Consider the following 14,270-nt stretch of genomic DNA (forward strand, 5'->3'; position numbering starts at 1 on the left):
AAAGAATAGCTAGCTAGCTAGTGTCTTAACCACTGAGCCACCTCTTCAGCCCCCCTGACTTGTTCTTTTCAAAGATAGATATATTTATTTTTATTATATTTAATTATGTGTAAGCATGTGTCTGCATGAGGGTATGTTCATGTGAATACAGGGCCCACAGAGGCAAGAGGCATCTGATTCCCTGGAGCTGGAGCTATTATAGGTGGTTGTGAGCTGCCTGATGTAGGTGCTGGGAACTGAACTCTGGCCCTCTGGAAGAGCAGCAATCGCCCCTAACTGAAGAGCTATCTCTATTCCTATATATATATATATATTAAACTTTTGTTGTTGTTTTTTTCTTTTTGAAAAAACTCTCTTTGTAGTCTAGGCTGCACTTCCAACCTGCCTTGCAGCTAGGGACAACCTTGTATTTCTGATCCTGTTCTCTCCATCTACTGGAGGCTGGGATGACAGATGTGCTGCACACTGGTTTATGCAGCGGTGTGGATTGAACCCAGGGCTTCATGCTGTGCTAGGCAGGTGCTTTACCCTGAAACATCCTCAGCCTCCTCGGACTTATTCTTGATTAAATATTGTTATTTTGTTTTGTTGTGTTCTGTATGTATTAAATATATATGTATATATTATATAAACAGGATCTTACTGGCTATGTAAATGAGGTTAGCCTGAAATTTGTGTTGATCCTACTGCTTCCTTGGGTCCTCTTACCTCTGTCTCTTCAGTGCAGGATCACATTTGAGTTTGTCCTCTGGCCTCCACTTGCATGCATACACATGCATGCAAATCTGCGCACAAACACCTCCCTGACACATGAACACATACACAGAAGCACATAAAATAATATAAAAGACTATATAGCTTTAGATAATCATTCTGGATTGTACATTTTAAAGAGCTAAAAGGATTTCCAAAGTTTTCACCAGAGAGGATTGGTAATCATTTGAGAAGGTAAATATGTTTAACACTATAAGTAGCATGCACTATATTCGTATATCAAACATTACATGGTGCTCTGTTAATATGTACAACCTTTAAGTTTTCTGTATAACCTAAGGAAATATGAAAAAAGCATGTCCCTACTTAAGGACCAAAAGCTGGAGACAAATGCATAGTTTGTAGCGTCCTCAGAGGTGTAAACAGCGTCGCTCTCCAGGGGCCATTGCTAAGCTAAGTGCTTTTCAAAGCAGCAGCTACCGGTTAAGTCCAAACAACAAAACCACCTCCACACAGAACAGAATGGGCAAATGAAGGAAACTTATATACAAAACAGAATCTGACCTTATTGGTAGAAGGATTAGTTTCACATTCAGACACCATTCAATAAAATAACTGTTAGCTGTCCAGGGAGGCACTAGAAGCTCCCTTAAGGACACTGGTCCATGGTTTACACAATCACCAGTAATATCAAACAAATGTTGCATAGTAACAAAAGTATGTAAAACTCAAACGATAAAGTTTCTCTGCTGAATGAAATGTCAGTACTCAAGTGCAGCACCGTTTAGAGAAATGTAAGCTAAGAGCAGTCTAAAGTAGGGCAGAAAAAACAGTTAGGGGCCTCACGTGGCTGCTGAATACGGTAAAGTATTTATTTGAGGAAGAACAAGGCTCAGATGTTATCATTAGTGTCTGCCAAGATCAGACAGGTGTAAAAGTGGAGAACACAGTCTTGTTTACCAAATCTTGGAAGCCTGCAGCAGAGCAACGTACAAACTTAGAACACATTCAAGGGTGAAATTAGAAAGCTCATTGATGGCTGAAGTTAGTGGATTTATCCCAGTTGTTTAAAATAATATATAATCTGTTGAGTTAAGAAATTTAGATTTCGGGCTGGAATGGTGGTTAAGAGCACTGATTACTCTTCTGGAAGACCTGGGTTCAATTTCCCACCCCCACATGACATCTCACAACCATTTGTAACTTCACTTCCAGGGGATCTGATGTCCTCTTCTGCCCCCCCCCCCCAAACATTATACTTATATGGTACAGACTGAAAAATCCACACATAGGAAACAAATATAAGTACAGCTCTAAAAATGAAAAAACTAGATTTCGAATCATGAATTAAAATTTTTACATACAGGCCAGGCAGTGGTGGTGCACACCTTTAATCCCAGCACTTGGGAAGCAGAGGTAGGCCAGTCTCTGAGTTTGAGGACAGGCTAGTCTACAGAAAGAGTTCCAGGACAGCCAGGGCTACACAGAGAATCCCTGTCTCAGGAAGAAACAAAACGAAACCCAAACCAAACCCAAACAGAAAAAATGTGTGTGTGTGTGTGTTGTTGTTTTTTTTTTTTTTTAATATATATACAGATGAAGACAATCTTGAATTATCTTACTCCAGAGTTAGGGGTGTGTGTGTGTGTGTGTGTGCGCGTGCATGTGCAGGAGGGAGAGAAGGAGGGGGAGAGAGAGATGGAGGAAGGAGTGTGTTAGAGTTCAAAGCGTTCAGTTATAGTTTTGCTAATTGACAAAAGAGTAATGACTTTTCAGTTGCTTATTTAAACAGCCTTGTAGTCACAGTATCTATTCTGTGTGAGTTCCCCCTTTCTTTTCAGAGCTATTTCTGTATTTGAGCCATTCTGGGCTATTGGCCTTGGCTTTATCCTGGGACTTCATTGCAGCCCTGGGGTGGAGCTGCTATGTCCTTCAGCCTGTGTCTTCCAGGTCATGTATTTCAAGTGTTTTGGAAGAATTTATAAACGAGACAGGTCCTGTCCTCAAGGAAATAACTAGAGAGACTTATTTAGTTTCTCTTACTTGGTGTCTTGTGGAAGACAGTGTCAGCCGTATAGGAACTTTGCTTCTTGGGTCATCTCTGGTCTTTATAACACCTAAAAAATAATTTAAAAACATAATTTATTGGCTTTTTTTTTTTTTTTTTAAGAAACTGAACATTTGAGCTGTCCATTGACACATGGTGGTCAGTTTTCAAATGATTAATCTAAATTTGGGGCAGGATTGGGTTTGTGTATTTAGTAGGGATGGTACCCAGGGCTCTTGTACATGCTAGCTAAATGCTCTACCACTGACCTATACCCCCAGCTCTAGGGAGTATTTGTTTTTTGCCTGCATGCGTGTCTGTGCACCATTTGCATGACTGGTGCCCACAGAGACCAGAAGAGGCCATCAAACCCCATGGAACTAAATGCAGATGGTTGTGAGCTGCTGTGTGGATGCTGAGAATAGAACCCTGGTCTTCTGGAAGAGCAGCCAGTGCTCTTAACTGCTGAGCACTATCTCTGGCCCCTGATGTACAGATTCAGATTTATCACAATTTTCAGGACACTTTGGGAAAAGATCTTATGTAGAGCGTTAGAGGGCACACAGGGATTGTTGCTTCAACAACAATTTCGATGCTATCACTTACTTGCTGGAATTCTGTCTTCATCTGGATTGTCAAAATGTATTCCTGTCCTAAGGACACTTCAGTACTAACCCTGAAGAGTTTCTGATCCCACAGGGTGATTCAGTACTTTGGATCTTTTGAAATAATGAGTTCCTCTGGTTGCTGAAGAGCCCATCCTTACCCGTGGACTAACATATGTCAAGCAGTAACCTGTTTTTAGGCAAGTGATGGGAATTTTTGGGACTTTTACAAAGGGACAGAATTATAGAACCAATCAGTATTTATTAATCAGTACATATACTTAAAATATTTAGCAACCCAGTGTAGTCTACACCTTTATTAAGATGAAACAAATGAACAACCGAAGTGAGCAGTTTGTATAAGTAATTTATTAGCAGGAGTGGAACCTAGAACCCAGCCTCAACAGGACTCCCAGGCCTGTGTGGTTAGCATGTTAACATGCTCTCATGCTATAAAGATATCTCCAAGAGTGAAGCAATACAGAGAAATCTGTGCGAGTGTAGGTGTAATCAGATTAGAGTTTGGTGTATTTGTCCAGTAACACATGCCTAGTGTTTAATATCTTATTAGTGTTCATTGCAGCATTAGGTCCTTCTCTGATCAGTCTGTTGTCTTCAGTGTCATGAAGAAACACAAGCGGTGTCAAGAATCTGTATCTTTCAAAGAACTTTCAGGGTGATTGGCAGTTTAAGATAACTGGAATATTTACTAATCAGATACCAAGATAATAGATGATATGAGCAGCAAAGATTTGGTTAAGGGAAAATTGGCATCGTGCCTCAAAAAAATTAAGGTCAGCATATCAAGTTATTTTTAGTTTTATCACCACTAAACATACTCCGTGCCTCATCTTACACCTGGATCTGGAGTTCTGTGTGTGCTGTTGTCTGTGACTTAGTTCCTGTTAAACATCTGAGTTCCTTTCATTTCCAAGGCTTTATTTGTTTAAGACTTTTTAATTTCTTACTGGCCGGCACACATTGTGGTTTTAATTCGGTAGACATTACTGTGTATTTCCTATTGTGTGGCTGTGGTGCTGGGACGGGATTGTAGGAATGACGTGGCAGGAATCTGGAGTGGGCCAGTCATCTTGGTGTCTTTATCTGTGCTGTGGTCATTTGGGAATTTTAGCCAGTTGAAATCACAAGCACAGCTAACTAGACCCCTCTCTGTAAATGCTTTGGGGAAGAACCGAGACAAAGGTCATGCAGCTGCAGATGAGTGGAGCTTTGGGGGAAGCTTGGGTTGAAGGGTGACTGAGGATGTTTTCAGAACTGTGATCTGAGAATGTGGGCCTTGCCTGATGTGGTAGTCTCACTAGGCATGAGGGTTCTAAGCAGGTCGCTTGCTTGCTTTTCTCTCCTTCCTCTCTGCTCCCTCCTTCCCTCCAACCCCTTCCCCACTTTTTTTTTGAGACAGGGTCTCATGTAACCCAGGCTGGCCTTGAACATCCTCTGTAGCTGAGGATGCCCCCCCCCTCCAGTTCTCAGTGCTGATGTTGCAGGTGGTGCCAGGGATCACACCCTCGCCAAGCAGGTTAGCAGCCAAGCCACATCCTCAGACCCCTGCAGGGGGAGTGGCAACGTCGCCGACATTTGTTTCTGTCGCTGGATTCCCTGAAGACCAGTCGGCCATAAACTAAGTGCTGGGACTGACAGTAGGTTAATCCTGTGGTCAAATTATCCAGCCTCCAGTGCTTTAGCTGAAAATGCCTCATTGCCTTTGTATCAAAGGACCCTGTTGTCACCTCCTTTCATGAGCTCATCCACAATGTTGGTTGTCCTCAAGTGAGTTAGGATGTGTGCCTAAGTTCTAGGAAAGTGGCAGCCACTTCTAGAACCTTTGAAACTACCAAACGCAGTGCCATGTTTTCATTCACATTTGGGTTCTTTGTCTTTAATATCACAGGCTTTCTTGATCATGGATGGTGAAGATATACCAGATTTTTCAAGTTTAAAGGAAGAAACTGCTTATTGGAAGGAACTTTCCTTGAAGTATAAGCAAAGGTAGTGTTTGAAAACATATGAAAGTAGGGGTGGGATTTGGAATATATCATATGGCTTGTACATGTGTTTTATTTTGGAGCATAAGGCTAAATTTGGAGTTTCAGATTTAGGATTGTGATCCCATAGTAATAACAGTGTTTGTTTTAAAATAGTGAAAAACTACCACTGATCTTTATATTGTTCAGATTGAAGTAGCAGGCAGCTTTAGTGCCACCTGTGAATTCTTCTGATTGCTTGCCTCCAGTGGCTTGTTACTAGTTGGGCTGTCTGTGCACTGGTGCTCTCTCGTCATTTGCTTATTTGAGAGGTTTAAATCAGACTTTAGTTCTTCTCTGGTGTGCATTGTTAGTGTTGGGAGGGAGCTGAGCTTCCAAGCTGTGGAGCATTTTATAAAATTATTACTTCACTTAGTTGGGAAGAAAATAGCTCTTTGGCCTCAAAACTTACCTTAAATTCCTGTTCTTTAATGAATCTTTCTTATGCCTTTTTTGGAGATTGATTTGTTTTTGTTTTACGTGATGGGTGCTTTGCCTGCATGTGTGCCTGTGCACCGTGTGCCCATACAGAGCAGAAGAGGGCGTTAGGTCCCTTGGGGCTGCAGTTAAGGATGGTTCTGAGCTGCCCTGTGGGTGCTGGGAATTGAATTCCAGTCCTGGACAAGCAGCAAGTGCTCTAAACCGAGCCATCTCTCCAGCCTTGAAATCCTGCTAAGATGCTTCTATACTTGACAGAGTTCACTCAGCCTTCTAAAGTCCCATTGTAATTTCCTTGTGGTTGTGTCAGGCCAGGGGGTGACTCTACCTCTGTCCAGTAGAGGTTCTTAATTTGTTCTAATATTATAGCTTCCTCCAGAGGCTGGGAAGCCTGTGAACCCCTTCTTGGAATACTTTTAAGTGCTGAAAATTAAGTAATGGCATTATAGAGGAAACCAGTTATTCAAAGGTTATCTAAATAGTAGGCTCGTTTGTGGCACTGTAACAATGTGCTAGTGCAGTAAGTAAGGACATAGAGAAGCGCAGTAGCTACCTGATTCTGAACTAGTGATCAGAGTGACAGATGTGTACTAGCTGCTGGGATCCGAGAGCGTCTGCTGATTTGTGTTGATAGAATGGAGAGGAATGCTCAGGTGAAGTTACCCCCTCCTCTGTCAGCCCTGTGGAGGAAGGAGCTAGTGGTTCTGAGCCGTGTACAACTATTTTTTGTAAATGTAATTACTGATTTATGTGGGCTTTTTAGGGGGGGCTTATAACTGATTTTTACTGAATCCTGAATACATGTGAAGCAAGACATACAGAGCATTTCCCCTGCTGTGTCACCTTTTTTCTGAGGACGGTAACTTTCAAACAAATGCTGGAATTGCTGTGTAATTATGTGAGAGGACTCAGCTATTAACTTGTCTTTCCACTTTGCTTCTGCTTAGCTTCCAGGAAGCTCGGGACGAGCTGGTTGAATTCCAGGAAGGAAGCAGAGAATTAGAAGCAGAGTTGGAGGCACAGTTAGTACAGGCTGAACAAAGAAACAGAGACCTGCAAGCTGACAACCAAAGACTGAAATATGAAGTGGAGGCGTTAAAGGTAACTGGCAAAGCTACTTCCTGGGTGCCGTGCCATCTAGTGCCCTGGCATTTATGAAAGTGACAAGTAGGACCAGTGAAATGGCTTAAAGGCACTTGCTACTAAGCCTGACATCCTGAGTTTGATTTCTGGGCCCCACATAGTGGAAGAAGAGAACCTTTTTCCTTAAGTTGTTTTTTGATCCCCACACATGTGCTATAGCATGGGTATAGACATACACTACATGAAATAGAGGAATATTTAAAAATGAAAACTGTATTAAGGAGTACTTAAGAGAATCATGTAACCAAAAAATATTTTTTAAAGCTTGATAGATTTTTTTTTTTTTTCTTTTAAATAGAACCAAAAGGTGGTTCAGAGCTTAGGAATGCTCATAGGAAGTTTATGGCTAGTAGTTTTCTGCCGGTCACGCTCTTCACTATATTTTAATTCCTATACTTTCTAAAGCTTTCTGGTTATTTGTTTAGACAAGTTGCTTGTCTCATTGTGTTCTGCCTTAAAATTTATATGACACATACTTTTTTTGGTGTTTTTTTTTTTTTTTTTTCTCTCAAACTTCTTTTGGTATTGTTTATAGCTCTTGAGTTTTAGAATTTAATTTGGGTTAGAAATCTTCCTTCCAAAAGGAGTTTCAGGCCCCAGGGTTGAAAAGTGGTTGGTAGATGAGAGTTCAGTGGTTGGTAGATGCTTGCCTCGCATGTGCGTGGCCTTGGGTTCAGTTTTTCTCCGTCAGCTGCCCTGGGGGCCTAGGAGTATTTCTTTTCTTAGAAATAGAATCTGCTTTAAAGAGGAAGTAGAATATCTTTTATAGTCTTTGACCACTTCACCTAACAGTGTGTTAGGATATTCACCTCAGTTTCCCTCTCCTGCTCCTCATCTGCTCCCCACATGCTCTTCCACCCCCTTCTTGTCTTTTTCCCTCCTATATCCCCTGAGTACAATTCTGCCTGCTGTAATGTTAACTGGTCTTGTTAGCTTGCTCTTATATAGGTCGTATGTAGGTAACTATGGCGGTAGTGATTGCAGATGCCATGTTATATCCAGAAGACATTTTAAACATTTTACAGAGCTCTTTCTCATCCTTTTGTGCTTGTTTTTAAACTCTATTATATTGGGGCATTTAAGCCTTTCTTCCACCAACCCTTTAACCCTAGGTCAGAGAGAGAAGGTTAGTGGGGAGAGGGGGCCACAGACCCTTTACTTCTGGTGTTTAGGGTCGATGGGTTCTTTTGGGGTTACACCAATCTCTGTCAACAGCAAACAGTCTCCTCCAAGCTGCTTCATTGAAACACTTCTCTCAGTTTGTCTCCTCCAAGCTGCCACACCTTCTCTTCCTGGGCTCTCATATCTATATCCTTCAGAGTTCTAGACCACACCCCTCTCTGTGCTGCATGAAGCAGGCCATTAGCAGCTGGCAAAAGACCATGCTCCACAGGAGGCAGTTACAGCAACAGCTGTGGACAAACTAAAGCCCAACTAAAATCCCACACTTGAGATTAAAACAAAACATATTTACATAACATAACTGAGTTTTTAAAGACACCAAAACTTCCATTTCATCCTTTAGTTCTTACATTCTTTGTACCCTCTCTTCTGTGGTGTTCCCTGAGCTTTGGTGATAGGGTGGGATGGTGGTGGGCTGAGCCCTCAAGACTCTGTTCTCTGGCCACTGTTGAAGACAGTACTAATTTATGGGCATAAATACATACTTAGGCAGAGTCATATGAGTAGTTTCCTCACTGGGGCCTGCAACTTTTTGACCAGATTTACAGTACCAAGCGTGAGTTTCCTCCCCTGAGGCAGGCCTCAGATCCAGTCCAGAAGTGGTTAGTTACTCCTGTAGCCTTCATGCTGCTGTTGCACCAGTGGGCACAGCTGGCCCTGCAGGTCATTGCTGTTGCATGTGAGGTACTCTGCTGGGTGGTGGCAGCTGCCTGTATGGCATCTCTGGCGCTGTGGAAGCTGGTCAGAGGGAGGACGTTTTCACTTTGGTTCTGGCTGGACTTCTCGATGTCCTGTAACCAGTGTGTGCTGTGTCTTTAGTAGTAGGATTTTCATGTCAAGTTCTGGTGGGCAGCCAAGAGTCATATCAGTGGCTGTGTGATGTGGGGGCCTCTGGGGAGAGAGCATCTCCGTGGGAATGAGTGTTGGGAGCTGGGGAGCAGGGAGAAAGGAGGGCTTTGCCCTCTGGATGGTTTGTGCTTACCTCGGGCCGCAGTCATCCTGCAAACCTAGAGGGGCCTCAGCAGCTCAGGCGTTCTCTTTAGAGGGGCCTCAGCAGGCCCAGGCGTTCTCTTTAGAGGTGCCTCAGCAGGCTCAGGCGTTCTCTTTAGAGGGGCCTCAGCAGCTCAGGCATTCTCTTTAGAGGGGCCTCAGCAGCTCAGGCGTTCTCTTTAGAGGTGCCTCAGCAGCTCAGGCGTTCTCTTTAGAGGGGCCTCAGCAGGCCCAGGCGTTCTCTTTAGAGGTGCCTCAGCAGGCCCAGGCGTTCTCTTTAGAGGGGCCTCAGCAGGCTCAGGCGTTCTCTTTAGAGGGGCCTCAGCAGGCTCAGGCGTTCTCTTTAGAGGTGCCTCAGCAGGCTCAGGCGTTCTCTTTAGAGGGGCCTCAGCAGGCCCAGGTGTTCTCTTTAGAGGTGCCTCAGCAGGCTCAGGCGTTCTCTTTAGAGTGCCTCAGCAGGCCCAGGCGTTCTCTTTAGAGGGGCCTCAGCAGGCCCAGGCGTTCTCTTTAGAGGGGCCTCAGCAGGCTCAGGCGTTCTCTTTAGAGGGGCCTCAGCAGGTCAGGCGTTCTCTTTAAAGGGTCAATTTTAGATTTGCGTCTGTGTGCCTTGCCATGTGAGCACAGTGCCCGTGGAAGCCAGAGAAGAGCAGACTTTCCTGGAGCTGGACTCAGAGGTGATTGTGAGCACTTGACATGAATGCTGGGAATCAGACTCTGGTTCTTCGCAAGAGCATCGCGTTATCTTAACTGGACTCATCTCTCCAGCCCCAGATTTAGATTCTGAGGGAAAGATTCTATTATTTTACTTTTCAGAAAGACCATCTTTTTTCTGAGAATGGTTAGTATATGCTTTACATGAATTCTGCCATTTAGAATGGCTTTCCAACTTGTTTTAAAAGTATTGCAGAAAGGAGGGGTGCCGTCACCTTGGACTGTGGTGACGTCATCTGACCTTTTCTCCTGCCTGCACTGGGAGTTCTTTTCTTAATAGGTGGTTGTGTGTGAACACACGCCCTTCTCTTCTCCCTTCAGGAGAAACTGGAGCATCAGTATGCACAGAGCTACAAGCAGGTCTCAGTGCTAGAGGACGACCTCAGTCAGACCCGGGCCGTGAAGGAGCAGCTGCACAAGTATGTGCGTGAGCTCGAGCAGGCCAACGATGACCTGGAGCGCGCCAAAAGGTGAAGGACGCTGTGTGTGTGTGTGGGCATGGCCTCCACACAACCCCTTTTCCTGGTGTCTCATGTCTTTTGTGACTCATTGGATCGAAAGGGACTGAAACACAACAGACAAGGCTTGCTAGTACACACCTTTAATCCCAGTATAGGGGAGACTGATGCAGGAAGCTTTCTGTCAGTTTGAGGTCAGTCTGGGCTATATACTGAGTTTCAGTCCTGGCATGCTATAGATACAGCGAGATGCTGACTCAGAACATCGCCACCTTTTCCGTGTACTGGATGCCTGCACATCTTAAGCCTGGATTCAGCACACTCTCTTACTTTAATACTAGCCAGCGGGTTCTCTATTTCCTGTTTCCACCCTACAGCTGTTAGCTGTTACTGTTGTCAGGTGTTCATGTCTCTTTTGTTTTTCGAGACAGGGTTACACTGTGTAGCCTTGGCTGTACTGGACTCATTGTAGACCGGGCTGGCCTTGAACTCACAGAGAGCTTTCCTCTGCCTCCCAGAATGTGGGATTGCAGGCATACACCTCTGCACCTGGCTTGTTACTTTGTTTTTTGAGACAGGGTTTCTCTGTGTAGCCCTGGCTGTTCTGGAACTTGTTCTGTAGACCAGGCTGGCCTCGAACTCAGAGATTCACCTGCTTCTGCCTCTTAGTACTGGGCCTGCACCACCGCTGCTCATCATGTCTCTATTATCAGTTGTTTCTTAATCATTCTAAACCTAGCTCCAGTACTTTTTCTTTAGTGCTTACCAGTTGACTCTTCATTGACATGATGCTAGTCCCTGTCCTTGTAGCTGGTCCCTAAGAACACTTAGCTCTGATAAATCCTCTGCTGAGAAGATGCAGGCTGCTTAAGGGAAGCCATAGCATGCCTGTGGGAACTGGGGAGCCTTTTTACAAATTGGGGCTGAGTCTGCAAAGAATAAAAGTTAACTAGGCAGAGGACCAAGGAAGAGGTTGAGAGTCAGGAAGGTGTTTGAAGTACTATATAAGAGGTTATTTTAATTGGCAGGTCTGGTGACAGCTGAAGGACGTGAGAATGGAAGGTGCTGGGGTCAAGTTGTGACTAAACCTATGTGCAATGTTTGAGTCTCTCTCTCTTTTTAAACAAAGGGGTACTATCAGATCTTGATTTGAGAAGACAATTCTGAGAATTTAAGTAAAAAGGAGATGACAACCATGAAGCAGTAATCCAGATGAGAAATGAAGTATTAAGGCAGGAGAGGGGAGAAAGATTAAAGAAGAGACGCTTTGTAAGACATTCTGGCACTGACTGTAACTGATAAGATTGGAATTGGCATTCTGAGTTCAGATTCTAAGTTGGGGAATTGTATTTCTGTAGCAGACAGCAGGGACTGGGAGGCACAGAGTAGATAGATGCTAATTTTTGCTGAATGTAGTGAGATCATTCTCCAAATTGGGTCAGGCTGACTAGCTGTGGACTGGCGGGAGCTAACCTGACTGCTGCCTTTTGTATGCATGTTATTCATGGGCTCTTACAATTTTTTTAAAGGGCAACAATAGTTTCACTGGAAGACTTTGAACAAAGGCTAAATCAAGCCATTGAACGAAATGCATTTTTAGAAAGTGAACTTGATGAAAAGGAATCTTTGTTGGTCTCAGTACAGAGGTTAAAGGATGAAGCAAGAGGTAAGCTTTATAATTTAGCAAGTGTTTATCTGTTGCCTTGTCCGTGAGCCCCAGTAAGCCCAAGGACTAACCCTTTTGACAGTGCTGAGAGTCATAGCCAGGGCCTGGAGCATGCTGGGTAAGCATTCTGCTTCTGAGCTATGCCTCAGGCACTCATTTTCTCTGAAGCTCTGCTTTCACATGCTTTTACATACCTTTTCATCATTGCTCCAGTTGCTTTTAAGCTGGTAATTTATTTCATGCCCATATCATCAATGCTGAGAAGTGGGTGTGACCTCCATATTACAGATGAGAAAAATGGAAGTTTTTTTCATTGTAGTGCTGCTTTTCATTTGAATTTTTTCCTTGATTGATTCTAGTTAATAACTTCATGTTATCTACATAGAACCGTGTGTGGGTGTATGCTGCGGTTTATGTTATACATCGAGCTAGTGCACACTTTCTTTAGAACTTCCCTTTCTCATAGAAACACAAAATTGAGAATATTATAAAGAAGGAAAGCCCACCAACAGCGTGACATATTGGTTAATTTTTTTATGATTGTACATACTGTGTATTTTCCCTTATATGATTCCTGGCTTCTTTCCTATGAGTAAACGGACACACATATTTCCCTTTCTTCTGCCTAATGTAGGGCATATTCCTGGCATCACAGATTTTTAAAGCAGGCTTTGGGTCTGAAGAGGTGGCGCAGCTGTTGCAACATTTACTGCTCTTGCTCTTGTTTCCTTTATAATGTTCTGAATCTCATTGTGCTGAGGAGGAAGTTCTAAAGAAAGTGTGTTTTAATTATATGTCATCTCTTTTTATAGATTTTCAGTGCTTTTTAATTTTTTTTCTGATGGTAATGTCATCTGAATTTTTTTTTTTTTTTTTTTGAGTTTTAAAAAGATTTTATGTGTAAAGATGTTTTGGCTGCATGTATGTGTAACCACCTGCATGCTTGGTGCCCTCAGAAGCTGGAAGAGGCATCAGGTCCCTGGAACTGGAGTTACAGATGGTTGTGAGCCACTGTGTGGGTGGTGGGAATCAACCCCCCGCCCATCCTTTGGAAGAGAGTGTGCTGAGCCGCCTCTTCAGCCCCTGAAGGATTGTTTTAGTTTATGTAATCTATCAAGGATTAACTTGGCCTTGTTTATTGATAGCTTCTGTTTGCAGTGCTGGAAATGAACATAGGGCCTTGTGCATGACAGGCACGCGCGGTTCCACTGTGCTCCGTCCCATCCTGGCTCCTTCGTGGTCTGTTCATTTGTTTTGAGGTGGTGGGGGCCTCAGTGTGGCCAGGCGAGTGCTGCTGCTGAGCCGCATTCCTGGCCCCTTACTTACTTTAATTGTGTTCAACAACTGCAACAACGAAGTGCGCAGAGCATTGCACTTAACGTCTGCCATTTTGTTTTTGGAGACAGAGTCTCACTCTGTAGCCCTCACTGGCCTGGGTCCCACTATGTAGACATATTGGCCTCCAAGTCAGGGAGTTCCCTTCCTCTGCCCTCTCGAGGGTGGAATTAAAAATTGAAAGTGTGTGCCACAATACCCGGCTGATTTTTAATTATTATTATATATGTGACTGGCTGACTTCATTTTCTGTAGTGTCCTCAAGGTTTCTTTATGTTGTAGAGACAAACTTTATTAAAATTTCTTTTAATACACTTTCTTTTTATAAAAATTTTTATATAAAACTTTTATATAAAACTTTCTTTTAATAAAATTTCTTTTAATAAACTTTATTAAAAGTTTTTTTTTTTAAATTGTCTCCGTGTGTGGGTGTGTGGGTGTGTGCGTGTGGTTGCGCCTCGCCTGTGCCTGCCTGCGTGAGTGCGGAGGGATGAGTGGAGTTGGAAGGACAACTTTCGGGAATTTGTTCATTCCTGGCTCTTATAGAAAATGGGTTTTCTTTCCTCTGAGAGTGGACTGGGGTTGCTTGCACTCTTGTTCTCGTGAACAGAGATGCTGTTGATATAGGTTGCATATATCAGTTTGTAATCCTGTTTTGACCTTTTTCATCTCAAAGGTGGAATAACTTACATACTTTTTTTTTTTTTCCTCTCTCTCTCTCTGTCCAGACAGGGTTTCTTTATGTAGCCCTGGCTGTCTTGGAACTTTCTCTGAAGGCCAGGCTGGCCTCAAACTCACAAACATCAGCTTACCTCTGCCTCCCAAGTGCTGGGAGGCACCACCTCTGCCTGGCTTGTTTTTCTCTTTTTGAAATAGGGTCTACATGCCCTGGCTGTTCTGGAACTCACTACATAGACCATGCTGACCTTGAGCTCTCTG

At 43.5% G+C, this 14,270-nt stretch overlaps 1 protein-coding gene across 4 annotated transcripts in view; it reads left to right on the forward strand.

The window, feature by feature from the left end:
• Ndel1 (nudE neurodevelopment protein 1 like 1) overlaps window positions 1-14,270 on the forward strand; it is a 43,204-nt gene that overhangs the window by 8,993 nt on the left and 19,941 nt on the right. For 3 of the 4 annotated variants that reach the window (XR_008718664.1, XM_055594303.1, XM_055594304.1), the window contains exons 2-5: window positions 5,276-5,373; window positions 6,794-6,947; window positions 10,194-10,342; window positions 11,860-11,996. Coding sequence is in view for 3 of the 4 variants with exons in the window: in XM_055594303.1 (XP_055450278.1) it covers window positions 5,288-5,373; window positions 6,794-6,947; window positions 10,194-10,342; window positions 11,860-11,996 (526 nt within the window). In the remaining variant the exon portion in view is untranslated. Of the gene's footprint in view, window positions 1-3,488; window positions 3,567-5,275; window positions 5,374-6,793; window positions 6,948-10,193; window positions 10,343-11,859; window positions 11,997-14,270 lie in introns of those variants that run through there. The other variant, XM_055594302.1, reaches the window with a different exon arrangement.

Source organism: Psammomys obesus, unplaced genomic scaffold, assembly GCF_907164565.1.
Source record: "Psammomys obesus unplaced genomic scaffold, mPsaObe1.curated_primary_1811, whole genome shotgun sequence".
Classification (NCBI taxonomy): domain Eukaryota; kingdom Metazoa; phylum Chordata; class Mammalia; order Rodentia; family Muridae; genus Psammomys; species Psammomys obesus.